The 22,163-nt window shown below is 40.2% G+C and overlaps 1 protein-coding gene across 3 annotated transcripts in view; it reads left to right on the top strand.

Moving 5' to 3' along the window:
- The window catches only part of LOC121956111 (RNA binding protein fox-1 homolog 3-like), a 575,995-nt gene that overhangs the window by 332,923 nt on the left and 220,909 nt on the right, over positions 1 to 22,163 (top strand). For all 3 annotated transcript variants that reach the window (XM_042504225.2, XM_088069452.1, XM_042504223.2), the window contains one exon: positions 12,152 to 12,245. In XM_042504225.2, coding sequence (XP_042360159.1) covers positions 12,224 to 12,245 — 22 coding nt within the window. In that variant the 5' untranslated portion in view covers positions 12,152 to 12,223. The remainder of the gene's footprint in view (positions 1 to 12,151; positions 12,246 to 22,163) is intronic.

Below are 22,163 nucleotides of genomic sequence, written 5' to 3'. Positions count from 1 at the left end.
GTCAACAGGGGGTGAATCCTCTGCTCTCTCTGCTCTCACACTCTGGGTCTCTGGGTGGCATTATAGTACTTCATCTTTCTCTCCCAGGCTTCATTCTAATTGGATCCACTCCTTACTTGCCAAAAAAAAAAAATCCCAGCAAGTCACCCACCTATCCTATCCTCCTCTCCAAACGTCGTCTTCAATCCAGCAGTGATGGTGAGACGCCGACTGATGTGACACTCAGAGGTGCAGCTCACCAGGCCGCCACCGACCTGCTCCCCAAACCTCCTCCTGTTGCTTTAAACTTCTTTCCCCTCATGTGACCCCCTCAGCCGTCTGCCCGCCCCACCTCGGTTTCTGCAGCACGATTCATTAACATGTTTGAGGTGGACATGGCGGGCCACAGAGCGGCATCTGAATCAATGCCCTCGCCTCCCAATCTGCCCTTTATCATGTTAATATGATTTCCATTGATGGAACGCTTTTTCAAAATGGCATCCCTCTATGGTTTTACATATTGACTTTTTAATTCATGGCCCTCAGTGCCGCATCACTCTTGTTGTGCCGCCGCTGCAAGAACGCTCCCAGATCAGAGACGGATGTTGCTTGAGTGTGGAATTGACTTCAGGGCAGTGTTTTTTATTTTCTTTTTTCTCTCTTTTTTTTCTTACTTTGTGCAGCTGTGTGTGAGTCTCCGGCCCCACCCTGTTCGCTCTCTACTCGATGGTGTGTGTGTGCGTTCTCTTGTTAGGCCTGAGCCAAAAAGTAACAAAAAAACACAGCTCCACTCCACTTTCATGTCGCTGGGGCGATGAGTAAGTTGCCTCTTTGCTAATGTTCTCACCAAAATACAACCCAGCCTCAATAGTAATAATGTTTATAGCTCATCCCAATAGCCGGTGGAGAATTGCCCGAACCTGTAACACAGCTATAACAGGAAATAGAGAATTTAATGCTCCGTAGAGTTACATCGTACAAGCAGTAAAACATATATTTCATTATATATTATGAAGACTGAAGGATGTCTTTCTTATTGTGTCTCTTTTCTGCAAAGCTCACCGGTCTGAGTGAGAAGATTAAATTAATTTGTTTTGCACATTTAAATACACTGTCCTTATTTTCTGTCATATATACGTATGACAGAAAATAAGGACAGGCATAATGAAACAATGTTGGATGTCCATATAAAACATGGCTAAAGTTTCAAATAATGAGGTAAACATATGTAAAAGTAATCCCTGTGAGCAAAAACCTCAGGCTTCAGACTGTTCTGAATGCTCATGATGGATTTCCTTAAATGCTCATCTGCTCTAAGCACATCACTGCTGTGTTTTTATTATATAGTTTTCACTGATACATGCTAACATGTAGCCACATGCTAACAGCAGGGACACATGTCTTCTTGGTTGCAGATGTTGTTCATTTCTCCCCAATTTTGGACCATAATCTTGCTGGAACATGTCTGGTTGTGAACAATATGGTTTAATATGGTTTATGGTGGATTTTTGAGTTTTGATGACCAAGTGTCAATTTAGGTAGCCAGCATATCATTAAGGGCCACACAGGAAAAGTGCAAGTTCTTGACAGAAATTGCTAATTTTAGCTAACAGCACAAGCATTATTGACTGAAAGTAAGTTGTGAGGTGCCACTTCTGTAGCTGCAATGCAACCAGTGGCTTTCTGCAATTTGTCATTCCAAATCTGACACTCGCTTGTTAGGGTGGCACAGTTTGATGCAGTAGTCTAGTATTGTATTAAAGGTAATCTATTAAAAGTGAAAGTGTTGAAATGGGTGGCAAATGATTAAGATATAATTTGTGCATTTCATGTCATTATCGAGGGCTGCAATGAATGTATTTGAGGGCTGCTGTAGGCCCGTGGGCCATACTTCAGGTAACAATGGTTAAGAAGCTTTTAATGGTGATTTGGAAAGTAATGCTATAGTCTGTTACACTCTTTCCCTGGCTGTAAGTACACTGCTACATGTAGCTACATGCTAACACGAGAGAAAAATGTAATCTTGGCTGCCTTCATTTTTAATTTCTTCCTTATTTCTGATAATATTCTTGGAACATGTCCGGTTGTAAAGATTTTGTTTTATAATCTAGATTAGAAAGGGTAATAATAATCTAGGTAGAAAGGGTTGCTATACTCAGTTTCAGCATGTAGACATGTTCTGGTGGAAACCCAAAATACAAGCAAGAATCAAAAAATTAGTATAATAGATTCCCTTCAACTCAAACAGTTTCTCATTAGTCCTGGAATTTCGGGAATATCATGCAATAAAGATCTCCAATAATGAGGAGTCTGAAGTATCCCATGTGTATTTTTATTTCATGATTTTATTTTATTTTTAAATAGGTCACTCAGTCTTATAGCTTATTTCAAACATTCGTTGCATTGGCTGTTTTTCCAGCTCTATATACACATGAACAACATTAACGGCAATTTTAAGGGAAGAAAAAACCTTGCCATCTGGAAAGTCAATGAGAATTTATGGAGTAGAATTAGAAAATGAATATGAAGTCAGTTTTATTCCACACATCACAAATAATTCCCTCATTTTATGGAAAATTTGCCATCAATGACCTGATATTTGATGCATGACACTACCTCATTTTGGTTTATACCATAAGAGAAAAAAAGTGCTTCATAGAAAAACGTCATTGTGCCAAATGAGTGTAAAAAGTAGAATTGCCGTTGAAATTGCATTTAGCCAGACAGTTGCCTGATGCCTTTAAGAGACATCAAATAGCTGCTGTAAACTTCATCACCACCAACTGTGAGCAACAGTGGCCCGCTTGTATACCAACAATTAAATGGAAATAAAATTACTGTCAGCGCATCAAAATTTGATGCACAGTGATTCAATCATCCAATCACATGCATGCGTCGGATCATAAAACGTTTCATTTACAGCAGCGGCAGCCGCCAGCCCGTCACTTCGTCTTTGCTTTGGCTTGTTGACACTGAGCTTCAACCACGTACGTCTGGGGTTCCTCAGTGGAGAGCCTCGCAGATCTATGTTGAGCTCACTGATTAAGCAATGGCTCTTCTCTCCATTTCAAATGACAAGCTGCCAGGGACTTTGGTTTTAAATTGTGCAATTAGTGATCTGGCATGCTTTGCTTGGCTTCAGTCAGACTCAAATCCCAGTCCAGGGCCTCGCCGAAGCACAGTCGACAACACATACTCCAGGAGCATTTGTCAGACAAATTCATCTGAGCCTCCACTTCCACTTTGCTCTCTGAGCACACTAACCTCCCTCAAATGTCAGCCAGAGTATTTACCGTCTCACCGGTGGGTAAACAGTGGTGATCCGGGTTAGGAAGCAGCAGATTTACTGTGATTCTTCTCAATCAGAGCAGATAATAATTCACTCTTTGTTTATTGTTGTTGTTTTTATACAGATGCTCAAAATTATGTTGAGTGTGCACTGGCCTCTGCCAGAATTTGTATCGCTCCTCATATCCACTGTGTTAAAAATGATCTATTTCCCCGCAGTCATAAATTATAGATATATTTACATTTACAATATCCACCTAGGACTGCTATAATAAATCTACATAATCTTGTTGGGTTTACTGCAGCAAATATATAAATTAGGTTACTCATTTTAGGTTGCAAAACTACAAACCGGCCACCTCTTGATCATTAATGTTGGCTCAAAAATGAAAACCGGCTTATATAACATAATTATTACTGTACTATATAAATAACCTAAGCTCGGATAATATTGGGAACAGCTTAGATAATAGCCTTAATATTTAATTTCCCCCTTTGAAGTCGTGGCTGAGTACATTAAAAGTTCAAGAAGAATATGGTAAAACTTGTCATCACCACCAAGATTCATTTGAACATGTATTTTTAATAGACTCTTGTAGGAGTCGAATTTCCACAGCTCTGAGAAGTGCTTTCATTTCAGCAGTAGTTTGTTTCATGTCTAAAGCCGAGCATCAGGAGTCTAGCATCTGACCAGCTGGGATTTAATGTGCCTTGCTGATAGATGAAAAACTTGCTAAGTTGCAGAAAAAAATATTCTGAATTACAAGTACCTTTCCCCTCCTCCTCCTCCTCTAGCATCCAGAAGTACAGCTGGATACTAAATATCATTTTTCTGGTTGGCGGAAACGACAGTCATCTGCAGAAATGGCATTATCTGCCATTTATCACTGCTGTATTTGCTGCGGTAATTAACTTTTTAATGCTGGGAATTTTGATATCTATTACAAATTAGCACTATTTTTTGGTGCTTCTCATCAGGGACACAACAAACACGAGACGTTCGACACATTAGAATGCAAATTTCCCCTCTGCAGCCTTTGTTCTGTCGCAGTGACAACTGTTGGATCGCTGTAGCGAGCACAAGCAGCCAAACAGGATGTTCGAACATTCATCCACAGTAGATCCAAGCACCAGTGGTGAGGGGAAATAAAATTGTAGAAATCATGGCCTACAGTATATGTCCCAATTTTCAGTCGAGGCTTTCAAATCTATGAGAGTGATTTTACTGATGATCACTTCTCTCCCTCAGGAACAGGAGCTGTAAATGTTAACAACACAGAGTTTTTAGAATCTGGCACAGGCTGAAATCCCATCTCACTGCCAATATATCTTTCTGCTGTTTAATATGCTTTAACCCATCGTCACGGCCAGTGATGGAAAGATACTCTGTGCATTTATTATTGTGCTCTACTTACGTACAAATCTGAGGTACTTGTACTTTATTGTATGCAAGTATTTTCCTTTACTCATATTTCTGCTAAACTACATTTCAGAAAGAAATATTGTTTTGTTTTTTACACCACTACGTCCGTGTGACAGCTGTTGGCAATAATTTCTTGGAAATTATGATCTGACACACAAAATATCAGATTACGAAATAAGATGCTTTGTCCTGGATTGAACTGTTCAACAAAATATGAAATAGTACAAATAAGCTGCAGTTTCATGCTACAAAAAATAAATTCTGAATAAACATCATGCAAAAATGGGTTACTCACCCACATCAAAACTTTTCATACCGACAGCGTCTTGGCATCAGACCAACGCGATTGGTTGATGCATTTATTGTGCTACAAAAGCTCAGAAAATGGATCTTGTTCTGGAAGAAAAAAAAAATATTTGTAATGTAAAATGTGCATTCTCTATGAAAGTACTCATAACAAAGGCAACAATTGGGGAATATATATATATATATATATATATATATATATATATATATATATATATATATATATATATATATATATATATGGCAACAGGTCCGTCATTTGTGGTGTGAAAGCTCAGAAAAGTTGACCTTATTTAAAAAAAGTAAATAAATAAAAATTCACTCATTCTTGAAAAAAATGACGTAGCTTTTTTGCTGACTGGGTGATCCTGTTATTCATGCCGTGAAAGCTCAGAAAAATGTATTTCATTCAGGAAAAAAAAATGACGTTGCCTCTTTGCCATGTAAAACTTGCATTACATGTGAAAGTACTCACAACAAAGACAACTATACATAATATTTACTTTCTGTGTAAAAATACCCATGACAAAAATGTCAATTCGAAAAATGGTTATTGATGGCAACAGGTCCACCATTTTTGTGACGTCCTTTCCGCTCAATGTGATTGGTTGATGCCTTTATTCGTCACTCAAAAGCTCAGCAAAATTGATGTTGTTGCGCAAAAATATTAGGTTGCATTTTTGACTTTAATATTTACATTGTGTGAAAGCACTCCTGACAAAAACAACCATCTGAAAAAATACAGTGATAACAAACAAAAAAAGGTGCCCCCGGCATGTAAAGGCATATAGATCTGAATTAACCAATGTTTTCTTTCCCTGTGTCTTCATTCTTCTGTTTTCTTTAAGTCCTTTTGAGACTTGAGTCAAAATGCTATATTGATAGTAAACTTGAACATCACTGATTAATGAAAACAATGTTGGATCAAATACTAAATATCACTAAAGTACAATTGGGAATCGCAGCGTGTGTTTTATTTATTTATTTATTTTTTAATATCATCATGCCACAAATGTCTCTGATCACATCAATTCATCAAGGAGCTCACAACACACAGGCTGGTAGACCATGACCATTGTGTACAATGGTGTAATATCCAGACTTGTAGGAGGTTGAGAAAGGCCCGCATGTTTCCTCCACATGGTCCCACCATGACAGTTTGCTCTTCTCCCAAAGCAAACATAGCAATTAAAGGCGCTGTCAGTCACTGTCAGATGTGGCATCGGTGATCAATCCAGCCCATTGGACTCAGGACATTAGACATGAACATACATGCAGGGGAGTTAAATCCTCCCCCAGCTCCCCGGCCTGCTGTTCAATCAGCTTTCTCCGCTGGGATCGAGTGGGAATCCATTTTGTGTCGCAGGCTGCTGTTTCTCCTGCCACTTCTCGAGCAACATCTGTCTATTCCAACCCACAAAATTCCAACTGTCCCCCTTCATACATAAAAATCTAATATTTAAAAGTGTCTGACAATGTGCCTTGTGTTCCTGGCCATTCTCATTTTGCTGTTATTTTTTCCCCTGTACTATCCGTATTCTGTCAGATAACTGGCCAAATGCAGGAATTTCATCTTTCTCCACAAAACAACAGGTTTCATGAAATAAACATTTTTTTTTTTACTCCAACTGTCCAAAACATCAAAGCGAAATGTCAGGTTTTAAAGGCCTTTTTTCCCCCATAAAACTGCCATAGTAAACTGACGCTGAACAGCAAGCCAGTCTGTGTTGTGTGAAGAAATACCCTCCTCTGTCTTACTCTGCCTCTGATTGGCTAATCAATCTCATGATGCATTCATGTAATTTTGGACGGTCAGAGTTTTTGAGCTGAGAAGTCGTTCTTCTGACTTTGTTGCGTTCATGTGTTTTAAGGTCAACATCAAAGCTAAAATGAAGATGGGTTGCAATTTCATGCTAAGAGCTTTTAAATGAGAGACTGATACCAGTTTTTTCATGACAATGAAAAGAAAGGAAATGGATAATGGGAGCCATCATTTTAAAGATATGTATTTTAAACCACTAAAATCAACTTTAAAATAGCTTTACCTGACTTGTAATCAGGATTAATGCTAAAAAAAACACTTTTAACTAATTTATGTCACTGCACAGCAGTTAACATTAACACTTAACGTGTTAAAAAACTGATATTTAATATCAGTTTTTGATCAAGCATTTTTTAAAATTTTTTTAAAACTTTTTTTGTTATAATGTCATCACAAAACCACCTTTTAAATATATTGTCATTTAAAAAACATTTTGATCAGACAAACTGTAATCAAAATGTTATCTTTTTGATGAAATATTTAATTTAGAGCACTGAAAAGATTTTGCTCTTTTCAGCAGCAGGTTTCTTTCTAGTGTTAAAATAGTCAAAACAGTGAGGTGGGTCTTCAGGGGCCACCGGTGATGGCGCTGCCCCTCTCCCCCAGATGTGCTTAACACGGCCCTGCCTGTAAGGGTCAGCAGGAAATCAATAACTGAAATAGAAGCTGAAGAGACAAGTGGTAGACCAGAGGCATCAATGGCAATACATGATCACAAAATAACTCCTGGAACACAGTGAGCACCACAGATGGATGGATATAAGAGTATCTGAGAGCAGAGTTTTTCCTTTAAGTGCACAGTTATCATGGTGTCAAACCTCTGAGGGGAAAAAACGGCATAATGGCCCCATTCTTAACTTTATTTCATTGTAGCTTCTGTGCATGTACATTATTCTCATCCGCCCCTGTCGCCCTCTCACGGCACAACAGATAGAGATCTATAACTGCGATCTCCAGTCTCGAGTGGGGGGGGGGGGGTGCTTTGTTAGGCTACGGGTCTCCGCCTGCTTGGCTGCACCGCTCGCTCCTGCATGGGTAAAGAAACCAGCCATACACACTGACCTCAGAGCTGTTGTTTAATCATCAGGGCATTTTAATGGCTTGTCAGAGTAATGAAATATGGTTGGAGGCTACCTGGTGCAAACATTACGATAAATCCCTCTCACACAAGCCTACGCAGGGCTTAATGGTTATAAATCATCACTTTGGGGAGAGAAAAATGACAGCTATTAAAATAATGAATGGGATGATTAATTTTTCACATTAAAGATTAAAAGCTATGAGAGGTATCATCAGATATTTGAGCCGCCGTAAACGTTTGAAAGTGAGAGCTTATTTTCCGCACTTTATGACGCCCTCCGTTTCTTCACTGTCATCCAAGTTTCTTCCCCTTTTTTTTAATAGTTTTTTTTTTCCCTCCTCTCTTCTCTGTGTGCTGGCTGGGTGCGCCCGCCGACACAGGCATTCCTTACACCTAATTTGTGCTCTTGTAAAAGTGCTCTGAGGAAAAGCCTTGAAGAACACTCATTGCTTGAGGCAGTACAGGACCCTCTCAGCCTCTCTGCAGGGGCTCCTCAAGGCTCTCACTGACATTATTTCATACCTCTAAAGCTGTCATACCTATAGCCTTTCACAAGAAGAATAAGAAGAGCTGGCCAGAGGTAGTTTGCCTTGTTTTGGAGCCGTTTTTTTCCTGTCAGCTTCCCCGGCTACATGTGTTCTTTTGCTAGCGAGAGCTGATTAGTCAACTTTCTGCTTCGAAATGCATGTCGAACAAAGACAGTATATAATAACACGTGCTCGCCGAGCTGGAATAAATCCCCATGTATAGACAAACTATGACAAGCTTTCTCTCTTCGTCAGATGGCTCCCAGGAGAAGGTGTGTTATTGCACATAGATTCCTAATTCGGCTTTCACTTCCAGGGCACTCGCCGTGTTGTTCCAACATATATCACCCAAATTGCAAGGCGAAAGATTAGAGGGGAGAAGCATAATTAGAACATTAATAACCATACATGTTAGGGAACATAAGTAATTGAGTTTTTTATGATGAATGGGAATGTAAACAAAAGGCAGGAGAGTGAGAGGTTCAATTAGATATTCCGAGCAGGGCTGTGTCTCAGCAGAGAACGTGGATGTAGGCTTCTCCCACTGTTGCCCAATTATTTCTGTGTTCCCAGGCAATGATAGTATTGCTTGTCCATCTGCAGCCTTCAAAGGGATATTCAAATCATCTCATTGAAGCAACGGCTCCATTTGTTGGCAGAGAATAAATTGTTGGCTAGACTTTTTTTTTTATTTTTTATATCCGCTCAGAGCAAAGCCAGGTATTTGTGCAGCTAAAGTTATTTACAAAGTGGTGGGAAATTTAAACGACTCCTCTGGCATTTCCGCGTGCCTCTTTTTTTTAAAAAAAATTCTTTGATTCCTTTTTGTGTTTCTTTTTCTGTTTTCATTCACCATCACAGGAGACACGTGTGACGCCCGCCCACACCTCCTTCGTGTTCTTCCAGCTTTTTTTCTTTTTCGCCGTCTAATGATCCAGGGACACCAAATAAAGGGCCACTGAAACAAAATGGCCACCTCAGTTGTCCACTTATACCTCAACCCTCCCCTCTCGAATCAATTCTGACATTTCATTCTGCCCTTATAGAAGGTAATGGTGCATTCAGAGGTTGTTACCGATAATGTTGAAACGGTATTGCTTGGTTTCATTGGGTAGACGTACTGTAATCTCTGCAGGAGGATGGCTTCAGCTCCTCTCCCTCTCTTCTCCGCACCTTCTCTCCTGTTGTTTTTGCTCTCCGACTGAAACGTTGGTATTTACCGGCTCAAATATCTCCTTTGGCACAAGTGGGAGCAGCGTTTTTCATTTTCTGTTAACAAGTAACCAACCAGTGTTTGTATTTTCCTCCCACTCTTGTGTTCACACAACATGAAGTGAAAACAGCCTTTTAAGTCTGCTAGTCAATACGCTGTTTCTAATATATTATTTACTGCCTATGGGTTGTATATCAGAATGCGCTAAACAACTGTTTCGGTTTTGCAGTCATAATCATGTAGAGAGAAATCACAGAGCCAGATGTCTGGCCCTCATTTTACAGCATTTATGTTTTCCTCAGAGTTTATGTAAAATTCATCCTTCCCTGTTTTATTTATTCCCCCGTTTTCAAAGACTCAACAATTAGTCAATTCCCAATCAACAAGAGAAAAGAAATTGCTTTTAATTACTTTTGATAAATGACAAATTGTGTTGGCATGGCTCCCTGCAAATGCTTAATCAGGTGCGGGGCGGGGTAGGAAGGCGGGCACCGGGAGAAGGGATTTCTGCTGGGATGAAATCAATGCGCTTTCTCTGCGGTTCACCGGCTGGGCTTCTGGGCAACAGCCAACCTGAGGCCGGCGAAGATACACAAGTCAGCAGAAAAGCAGCCGCTGTGTGAGAGCAGTCGCACACTGAGGCAGTAACATGCTGCTGTATGTATGGGCTGTGGAACACACACACACACACATATATATATATGGGCCATAATGTTTGCTCACAGGATCAAATGTTTGCAGACATTGATGCAAATGCTCATTCAGACACAATCATGCACTCAATTAGTCACTCTGACCAAAATGATAAAATCCCTGCCAGATAATCTTTCCACTCAAATGCAGTAACACCTGTCTAAATTTGTTGACAATCAAATAAAACCTGATGTGCCAAACATTAATACAAGAAGTCCCACCGTCATTACTTTTTACACGACCAAATTAAGGGAGATGCTTTTTCCATTTGGACAAATCATTAACAGAAGTAGTGTTTAGATCCATGACTTAAAGGTGCATTGGGTAATGCCTGGCCAAATGCTCCAAACTAATGGGGGGCAGCATTTCACCTCCGAGCTAACTACTAATTAACTGCTGAAACTCTGAGAGCCGGACCAAACACTGCTTTCTTATAATCTCCCTGTGTGGCATCGGCCTATAGCTACAGCATTATAATGTTATAGCTTGCAGAACAAAACCATACATTGATGCCATCTGGAGTGTTTTTTCTGTATGTTTTGTCTTGTCATTAGTTGCATTTAAGATACATTTTGCTAAATTGCAAATGCAACAGTAACTCAATATTGTCTCATGAAGTGGTATTGCAAGACAGAACAAGCTGGGGCTAGCTGGTTAGCATTCTTATTTCATTATCTCTGCAGCAAAATACATCTTTGACCTAAACTCAGCTCTTCACATTCTGTTAATAATGTTAGCTAATTTTTTGAATGTTTTGATCCACAATTCTGGCCATATCTTACACATTGCACCTTTAAAGGCTTTAATTTACATGTTTCTTAACAACAGCCCAGAGATCTGTCATCGCAAAGAGGTTTGGTGCCATTGTGCTTGAATAGAGAACAAAACAGAAACTTGCACGCACCAACTTTATCTGGCAGCCCATGTTATTATAGTTAATTAATTTAGGAGGTGTTGGTGGGTGTATTTTTAATTTTTAATCTGACATAGCCAGGCTGGCTGTTTCCGCCTGTTTCCAGTATTATGCCTAGCTTGGCTAACCACATCTTGACTTCAACTATGTAACTAATGACCAGATATGATATTTACATCTAACTCTAGGAAAGAAGGGGAATTAAAATGTCAAAACCTTGAACTAAGCTTTAAATTAAAGTTGAGATTCCACAAAATAAAAATACTTTAAGGTTCATTTAATGAGACTGTGAAGCTCAATATAGCAGCAAACAACTATTTGCTAAGTAAAAATGCTCCGAAGGTCCAGGAAAGGCATGAACATGTTACTCTAAACCCCAACCAATCTAACTCCTCATGTCTAAACATAACCAACCTAACCAACAAAGGCAACCAGTACTAGCCAATCAGAAGCAGAGAAGGGTTGGTCATGCCTTCACTATTATAGGAAAGATGGATGAGGCCATTGCGATTGATAATTAGTCATGTGCTTCTGTTTGGGAGAGTGTGTACTTTCCTAGAAGCACCACTTGTTCCTTTTTGGAATGTCAGGCTTTTGTCCAACTGACCATTTTTCTGGACCACTTGGGCTTTGAAATTATGATCAGTAAGAACATGGGCAAGCTCTGGTGACAGGACAATGACGTCATGAAAACATAGTGGCCACCCTCCAGTTTCCCGAGGATAACGCTGTTAGCTCTGTCAGAACTGTTGCCGTTGTCACTACTTTAGGCGCTGTCAGCACTGTTAGCGCTAATAGCGCTGTTAGCACTGATAGCGTGGCTGGCACTGTTAAGTGCCATTTCGTCACCTCTTTCTATTGCAGTCTGTATTTTAACAGGAACTTCATTCTTTTCTCCTTCTTCAGGGTCGATCAGCACCTGTGGCAGCAGCAGCGAGTTGAGTGACCCAGCTCCAGCCCGACCGGCTTTACCTGTACATGGAGACCCCCAGCTGGGCAGGTCAGTCTCTCAACAAACCCCCTTAGGGCCTCATGTCCATATGTTGTGCACTGTAGGTTCTGTCTGTCTGTGTCTGAAGTTACAGTCACTCATACTTTAGATTTGTTTTCTTTGGACGGAACCATGGTGGAAAATTACATTTCATTTTAGGATCATTTGTGTTGTTTAAAGTCACACTGCCCGAACACAAGCTTGGAATCAAAATGTTGAATTTGCTACGAGAGTGCAGAAGACATTCAGCCTAGAATCCATTCAGCCCACTTACAACGTTATACTTCTAGGATTTCAAGCTTCTTAAAACTCCCCAAACTCATTAACAACTAAAATCAGGTGCAGATATATAAACTGAGCATAATCTGCAACTACAGCTGCTCTACTATAAGACACTGGATGTTTCCATAGCCTCCAACATTATTTTCCAGTTTGAAGATTGGAAAAAAAAAGAAACCAGCATTAGCCCAAGAAGTTGTGTATTTGTCCAGTCAGATGTCGGCTAAGTTCATGTTGATATTTGTGTGTAGAGGAGAACTGTCAATGCCCACATTAAATTACATCTATCTTAAGATAATTTATTTACGGCCTTTCCAGGAAAGAGAAATACTGATTTTTGGATTGTGAATGGGCTGAATGTGTCTGTGCTTTTTGCATCTTCTATGATGTTTAAACCATTTTCCATCTACTCGTGAATCCATATGTTTTGGCTATCAAATAAGTTATTCGTTATGGCCTTTCAAAATAACTCATAGAACTGTTATGAACTCATGCCTCTATCAGTTGTCAGTGCCTTCCAAAACTAAAATGATTCATATTTGCTTATTTTGATCATCAAGTTTAGGTTTGGTTTAGACATATAAATACCCTAAGCAGGGTTACGGAAAGGTCATAGTTTGGATTTAAGAAACTGCTGGTTAAAGGTCTAGTGTGTAGGATTGAGTGGCATCTAGTGAGGTTTCAGATTGCAACCAACTGAAATGTCTCAAGTGTGGCAAGCGTGTAGGTGAACCACGATGGCCAATGTAAAATCATGGTCATATCTAAAGCCAGTATTTGGTTTGTCTGCTCTGGGCTCCTGTAGAAACATGGCAGATTCTGTGAAGAGAACCCACTCTAACTGTAGATATAAAAGGCTCATTCTAAGGTAATGAAAACACAGTGAAGCTTAATTGCAGATGATCATAAACTAATGAAAACATAGCTATAAATATTTTATTTCACGTCTGCCAATATATCCTCCTAAATCTTACACACTGAAGAAAACATGCAAAAAAAGAAATCCCTGACTGCTCTTAAAAACGGAACCAGATAGAAATGTAAACAGGAAGCGATAGGTAGTACATCAAAGTGGTTTAACTTCTCAGCATGCTGCAGTGATGTAGAGGTTGCACTTAAGGGTGCGTCAGTACACGGTGGTGTCACTGTTCCGTTTCAGATGCAACAGAGTTACAGCAGTTATTTCAGGTGCAACAAACTAAAACCTTCAGCCAGGCAGGGCCGTGAAAAGCTGCTTTTCAGCTTTCAAGTTCCTCTTTAAAGTGGACCCACCAATCCAACATATAAATTGGTTCAGTAAGTTGTTTTTGGTCATATGAACAGCTGAGGCTATTATTTATCTTGAAATGCCATTCTGGTTTTGCAGTTGCTTGTTTCAAATTTCGTCTCCACTCTCACGCGCGCTTCATTTGGAAGTGAGACTCACATTTTCAATATGGCTATTTGAGCGGTTCCGTCCTCACCTGGACTCACACCAGAAGCCAAGTGCTCCAGAGTTTGAGGAAACGGCTTCACGCCCTCTTGCCATGGATGCACCCTAACTGTAATAAAGCCTGTATGTATGCACGCCTTACTCTCCCCTATTCGGCCATATTGTGCTAATGTGTGCTGGTTAAGTAGCGGAAGACTAGAGAAAGACTCTTATCCATATGCCTGAGAGCCCAGGAGCCGGCGTGATCTCTCCCCAGATGGAGTCCTCTGCCTCCCCGCCCATCCTCCACGGAGCCATATAGCAGGTGGCAGTGAGGATCAATGGGCCTCCGCCATTACCTCCTCTCCACTTCACATCTCCAGCCTCATCTCCAGGGGGGGCCCGCGGGGCACGCGGCGCATCTAGCTGCAGCACACCGGGAGAAATAGGGACGTTTTCCATTAGTCTAATTGCTCGGTTATAGTTCTATATTATTGCCGTGATCACCACTGTGGCTTGGTAATGATGGACCTCCCGTGCCCCCACGTATAGCTGGTGGGTGTTATGTCTCCCCCGTCACCACCCATTGAAATTCCACTTGCAGTGGGTGTAGGAGGAGAGACCAAACTTAACGCTGAGAAGAAAACAGAAGGATAAACAACAAAAAAGAAGAGGGGGAAAAAATAGAGCTCTTCAAATGTTTTGATGTAAGAGTTTAATCAAATAGCCTCAGCTATTTACATTCTCAACAGGTGCAGCATTTGGCTGATTTATGGAATAAACACTGGAGTTCTAGTGCTTGTTCATTTGCCTCCGCTAAAAACTGGCAATATGGGGCTAATTTGCAATAATTTGCTGCTGCTGTGGCCACTGGTTAAGAATGTTTATATAATCATGATATAATAAGAAAAATGAAAATGAGTTTTTCACGCAGTTCAGGCCCTGTCAAACACAGCTCACGGACTCGCTAAATGATAATTACATTCCTCAAGCACAGTATTACATTTTACCCTCCTACATGGACTTTGTTCATGGTAAATGGGGGAGTATTATTTTCATTTTAAGGCGATATGACCCAGTATTATTCCCACATCTGAGCTCCCTCAGTGCTGTAGAAGGTTTTCCCCCCCATAAGCGATTACACAAGAAGTCTTCCATCAGTCAGCAGATGAGGTGAGGATTATAATGAATTCATTTACCCTCAAAGACTCTGCCTTTCTTCTTTCTGTTTATAATATCCTATTTGCATAACGTAGTCTCTCATGATCGAGACATTGGGAGAGCTTTAGTTTAAGCTGCGTCGGGCTAATCGGCGCTGAATATTTCACAGCTGACCTGTAGCTCTCCCTACAGGTCAGCACATAAAAGCCGCTTCCTGTTTTGGATTTCCTCTCATACAGTCGGATTGTTGCTGATTATCTCGCCCCTTATTCCTTAGAAGGAGAAAATCCTTGGCCGTGATTCCTGTTTTTTCTCTCTCTTTTTTTTTTTTTTAGTATTTTTTAACAGGTGCGGGTATTGATCTTTGCCTTTGCTGCAGGGGAGTGTGTTCACTTAAAAGGCCCACTGATGTAGCAGAGCTTATTAAACAAATAGGCCAGAGAACAAGGCCACAATCGCTTTGAATCATGAAGGAGGTTGCCCGTCTTAAAGCACCACTGTATCAAATATGAAACGCTCTGCTAACAAGGTGTGTAATCTATTTTAATCAGATCATATTTTATGAAACAAGGAGAAGGTTGAACTTAAGTAAGAGAGAAAGATGGAGATACTGGGGGCGTGGGGGGGGATTGTATTTTGAAATTGGATGTGACGGCTGGGGACCATGACTTGATTTTACATGCATGGCTTTATAATGAAGCCACGCCAAATGGTCAGTTATGGTTAACTTTAGGGGGAGCCGGAGCCTTGCTGTAATGGGAGGCTAATTCAGGGCCCATAACGCCCTGACAAGCTGCAGAGCGGAGCTGGAATATGGATAAGGATGTACGTTAGAGGCTCTGGGGCTGAAGTAAAGGTTCTGTATTTGTCTGCAAATTGCCAGGTTGCCTGAGGGTACAAGAGGGTCAACAGCAGCGTGGCGTATTTTCCTGAGTGTACACAGACAGCGTCGCAGACATAAATACAATCCAGGAGCACTCTCGCTCAGACGGAGAGGCTCGCTAACTCGCTCCGAGTGTCGCACAGCAGTGACTCCGTGTTGTCATCGCACTTCAGGCCATGATCCTTTTTATATATCTTTACACTGGCTGGGTTCATAGGCGAGTGTTTTCAATCACGTCCTTTTTTTTTTCTAGTGCCATAAATTGTTTCAGATCCTGTGACACTAGACTCGGTTATGAATATATGAATATATATACACTCCCAAGACCTTAGGAAGCTCCACTAGTCAGACAAGGTAATGGATAGAGATATTATATACTGCTCTGGGAAGCACTTGTTAGCAAGGCTTTGCCCAGGTTTTTAATAATCATAAGGCAACATTTAGCACCAAATATGTTCACACAACACTAAAAAAACATGAAAAATTGAGTTTTAACTTTACAGAGTCATAGTTGCTCCTGGAAAAAAGTAAACTCTCTGCTTTTATGGTAAATTATCAGAAAGACATATTCTACGCTGCTTTGGGAAGCACTTTTTTTCGCAGCTTTGCCTGTATTTTAATAATCATAACACAACAATCAGTGCTAAACAAAAATATAAAATAAATATTGAGTTTAAACTTTAAGGAGTCATACAGTTGCTCCTGAAAAAAAAGTAAAAGTAAATCCTCTGCTTTTATGGTAAATAATCAGAAAGGTATTAGATGCAGCAAGCAAAATACCCAGATTTTAATAGTCACAAGACAATATTTAGTACCAAATATGTTCACACAACATTAAAATAAAAAATAAAAAATAAAACAAAAAAAACCACACATTTACAGAGTTATACAGTTGCTCCTGGGAAAAGTAAACCCTCTACTTTTATGGTAAATAATCAGCGAAAGATATTATATACTGCTGTGGGAAGCACTTTTTCACAAAGTTTTGTCCACATTTTAATATTCATAAGACAACATTCAGTGCCAAATATCTTTCCACAAAGCAAAACTAAAAGAGAAAAAAAATAGAAATGGATTTTTTACTTGAAAGAGTCATGCAGTTCTTCCTGGAAAAAAGTAAACCCTCTTCTTTTATAGTAAATAACCAGAGAGATATTATATACCGCTGGTGAAAGCAAAGTTTTGCACATATTTTGATATCTAAGACAACATTCAGTGCCAATTATCTTTCCACAAAGCAAAACTTAGAAAAAACTTTTGAGAAATTGAAATTGAAATTGAGTTTTAACTTGAAGGAGTCATACAGATCCTCCTAGAAACAAAGTAATTCCTCTGCTTTTATGGTAAATAATGAGAGATATTATATACTGCTTTGGGAAGCTCCGGTTGGCATAATTTTGCCTGGATTTTAATAATCATAAGACAACATTTAGTACCAAATATGTTAAAGAAAACATTAAAACTTGAGTTGAAACTTGAAAGAGTTATACAGTTCATCCTAGAAAAAAGTAAACTCTCTGCTTTTATGGTAAGTAATCAGAGAAAGAGATATTCAATACTGCTGTGGGGAGTACTTTTTCACAAAGTTTTGCCCATATTTTAATAACCATAAGACAACATTCAGTGCCAGATATATTTCCACAAAACAAAACTAAAAAAAAAACCCACACAGTAGAAATTGTGTTTTAACTTGAAAGAGTCATATAATTCTTCCTGTTAAACACTAAACCTCTGCTTTGATGGTAAATCATTTAAGAGAGATATCATGTAATATCAGTAAACCTTTGTCACAATTTTAATAATCATATCACAACATTTAGAACCAAAATATTAAAAACAAACATTAAAAACTGAGTTTTAACCTTGGAGTGTCATACAGTTGCTCCTGGAAAAAATAAACCCTCGCTTTTTATGGTAAATAAAAAATAGAGAGCGATATTATATGCAGCTGCAGGAAGCACCACTGTAAGAAAATCCTTTCCCAGATTTCAGTAACAGCAAAATATTAACTGAATTTAATGGTGTTATCTAGTTTCTGCTCTGCTGTAAAAAAGAAAAAAAATCCTCTGCTGTTCTGGTGAATAGTGCAGATATTAATAGATTTCTGTAAGAATAGATTGGAAGATATTAGTCACTGCTCTGGGAAGCACCACTTGTTAGAAACGCTTCCTGTGGACAAGGCCAGAGAAATCCCCCAGATATCTGTCACTGTTCCAGCACTAACACAAAGCATTTAACACCAAAAACGTTAACAATTCTAGATGACATGTGTCTCTTTTTGTCATATTGTGTTATGGTAAATTCTCCATTTTGGGGGGCCTTGAGTGTATCCAAGGCCCTCCGCCACCGCCATCACCTCAGGGGTGATGAGGAAAAAAGGGAGGAGGAGCAGCAGGAGGAAGAGGAGGAGGGGGGTTGGGGGGTGCCTGCATCTTTAAAAGCTAGATGGAGTGAGGGAGTGGGGCGGACGGGTGGCTGGCAGGATTGTGCTGACGGCAGGGCTTTGGTTCAGAGCATGCCCATTAGAGGGAGCCATAAATCCTGGGCTCTCTGGGCCGGGCTGTGTCAGCAGTCCACTGAATGAATTGATTTTAAACGCCACTGAAAAAAAGAGAAAGTGCAAAAGAGAGAGAGAGGGAGAGAGAGAGGGAGGGAGAGGGAGGGAAAGAGAGTGACTATTTAATTCACCCTCCGCCAGAGGCCCACACCCCGTTCCATCCCGCTTCTCAATCCAGGAATGTCGTTGAAAAGGGGGAGGAGAGAAGTCTAGAAACACTGAAACTGTCACCAGCAACAAGCCCAGGGCTACACGGCCCCCACGCATTTGATTTAAACAGGAGGGAAACACACAAACCAAATACATAATCTCAAATTCCATACAGCATTTGTTCTCTCCCACCCCTCTAATTTTTCCTCTCAGCCCTCTCCTTTTATATCTCCACAAGAGAAATGAGACATATCGTAAAAAAAAATAAATAAATAACAAAAAGAGGCACAGCTGCATTTGAATTTCAAATGTGTTGGATTTTGAAATTGATGTATGTGTTTATTCATTTACGAGCAGCATCCATGTGTGCATGCATTTATATATTATCAGCAGCAATGAAACGCTGCATAGAAAGCTTGTAGCCCATCTTTCTCCCCTGTGTGCCCCCTCGTCTTTGTTTCTTCCTCAAGCCGTGCGTGTTCGGCACTGCAAAAAATATGTCTGCAAACAGACACACAGTAAATTGTGCATGAGGAGCCGTTTCAGGCGGTCATACTTTTTTTTTTATGTAAACACATTTAGTATCTGTGCTAACTTTGTGTTTGTCACACTTTATGCCCACACTTTGACATCCCCCCTGTGTACGTACCTGTTGGAGTGTGTGTGGAGTGTGAGTGCTGCTGTGCTCCCTTTGTGCAGAGAGCAGTGTTACATGAGGCTGCGAGGCCGAGCTGAGGACACACACCCCGTGTTAAACCTGCAGTGCAACTGGAATATAGGGAGAGGGCGGGACATGAAGTGATGGATCAAGTACCTGAAAGCCATACTTGAGTAAAAGTACAGATATTTTACCAGAAAATGACTTAATTAATATCGCCTATAAGAATATTACTTTAGTAGAAGTATCTGATGTTTACTATTGCATTGAATATTTTACAACTTAAAGGGTTTAACCTTTTGACTCATGGATCAGTATCACTTTTATTGTGCTGCGTTCACCTTTAAAAATCTATTTAACCCTTTAAAACCTGAGCAAATTGGTTTGATTTCTTTGAAGAAAAAAACCATAGGGGAAAGGTAATGGCCAATTTGGCAAGAAATGTCCCACAAATTTCAAGAAATTAAGACAAAGGTGTCAGAATTAGTTATTAGTTAAATATTTTGTACATTTTAATATTTATAATTGTACAAGACAATCAATTATACATATATTAAAGAAATACAAAAATAAGCACTTTTTGCATAATCAAGCATAATTTTCTTGTTTGTTTTTGTTTTATTTTTAGCTTATCTTCTCGTAACATTTTTTAAACTAATTTTCTGATAATTTTTGGGTTGTTTGTGTTGGTAAGTTGCTCATTGCCCTCACCTGAAGTTTTTGAAAGACATCTATTTAATTTGCTCAGGTTTTAAAGGTTTTAAAGAGCAAAATTATTTTTTTACTTTCATTCATTTGTCTCTTTGCCCCCTTTCTCCTTCCTCCCTTCATTCCTCCAGTACCTACAATAGTCAGGGGAAATGTGGAGTAAAAGAGTACATTTTATCTAGTAAATGAAATGGATTGAAAGTTGGCAGGAATATTAAAACTCAAATAAAATACAGAAACTTCCAATAATACTATAAGTACTGTAACAAAGTATTATAACTTGTTACATAACATCACTTAGGACATGTACTGTAATATGAAAAATCACAGTAACAAAATAATCACATTATTTCTGTGGTTGACCTGTTTTGCTTCACACAATCATTGGTGAGACAAAACATATTGATTAGCAGCGTTTTAAATGCTGTATCTCATTTTGTTTGTAATTATATTTACGCACTTCAGTCGTTCATTGAGAAAACAGAAAAATCTCTAACGAAATCTGTTTATATCATTTCAACATGAAATGATATAAAGGGAAAGTGAGGGACTGGGGGGTACGGAGGGGAGGGGGGCAGCGTCCTCTCTGGCTCATTACGCTGTTTAAAGAGCCGGCGCCTCTGAATCACCTGCCCAGCTCCACGCTTCAAACAAGCTCAGCCACCAGGGATCATACATCAACTTCTCCATCAGTCCCCCCGGCTTCACTTTTTCACTATTCGCCTCCCACCGCATGACTCTCACACACATACATTCAGCCGGCACGGGAAAAAAAAATGCACATCGCTTGTTGAATACTGATGTCATGCCTGCTACAAAAAGAATAATAAATTAGTTACAAAGCGGCCTTGCGTTGTTATGTATGCGATCATGAATTTAATTGAACACTTCCAGTGGACTCCCAGCATCTGAGGCCCAGTTTGTGGCCTCAACATCCTTAATGCATGGCTCTTCTGCCTGTAAAAAGTACACTTTCTCATGCCTAATTACCCACGGGCTAAGGCATGAAGAGGACTCTCCGCGTATTACTATAAAGATTGGGAGGATATTTCACTTTGAAAAATGGCAAAGCACACAGGACTAAGGGCTTGATTACAAGGAGTGGGGCACACAGCCTCTACATCTTCCTCCCTCATTTCAATTATGGCTGACTGGAGGCACGGTGCTGCCACCGTCCTCAAATAAAACTAAAATATGATAAAGCTGAAATATCAGGCCTGGGACGGCTGCACGCCTCGAGCCATGTAAGGCTCAGATACTCGGCACATAATTACAACATTTGCCAATATTTTTTTGACGGGGAGGTTCGATGTGGATGAGTGAGAGGGGGGCAGGGAAGGCATGAAGGGGCCTTCATGACACATGATAAAAAGCACATTTCATTTTGACTTCCCCATGGAGAGCAGGAGCTGCATGCACCTGGCTCTCCCCTATGTGAAAGTGTAGGATCGCGGTGTTATTTCTAAGTTGTGAGATCATTACTCATGTGTGAGATGCATGAGCTAAGAGAAAGGATCTGCTGTCATAACGGAGGATGGCGAGCATGGGGAGAAAAGAGCATGCCGTCTCCAGTTATATGTTCCGTGGAAAAATTCCTGTTTGAAATATGTATGGCATCCCAATAAGCGTGGCAGCTGTAAGCAAATGTGTGTTATAATGGAGAAAGCATATTCTTCATTCAACTCATGTTTGCCTTTTTAAACACTGCCCTTCACAACCCCCTACAGATGGAGGTGATGTGTGATGTGGCCCATTTCTCGCCCCAACAAGGTGGATCCCCTCTGGTGCCCGGGTCCCTCGGTGGCCTCCGCACCCCGGGCAGCCACGTCCCTGCCTCTTTTACGTCAGTGTTAATAACAGTCCGGCATGCTCGCCACACCATCGGCGCCATGTGGGGTCAACGCTCCTCATACCCCTCCAAGGGGAAAGCCCAGCCAGTGTGGTGCAGACTCTCCTGCTACACCGGGAGCATGAGAATGAATGTGAATTGACGGAGGATTTGCAATGAATGTAATCTATCTTAGCACATTTTAAATTTAGCCGTTAATTGCTTTGAGAATAGTCTCGGTTCAGGCACTTTGTTTGTCGAGCTGCGGTCTTCTAAGACAAACAATTTAGCA

The sequence above is a fragment of the Plectropomus leopardus genome, chromosome 18 (assembly GCF_026936395.1).
Source record: "Plectropomus leopardus strain MGB_pleo_1.0 chromosome 18, ASM2693639v1, whole genome shotgun sequence".
Taxonomy (NCBI): Eukaryota; Metazoa; Chordata; class Actinopteri; order Perciformes; family Serranidae; genus Plectropomus; species Plectropomus leopardus.
The sequence above is the reverse complement of the archived record's forward strand: the minus strand, read 5'-3'. Positions and strand labels throughout refer to the sequence as shown.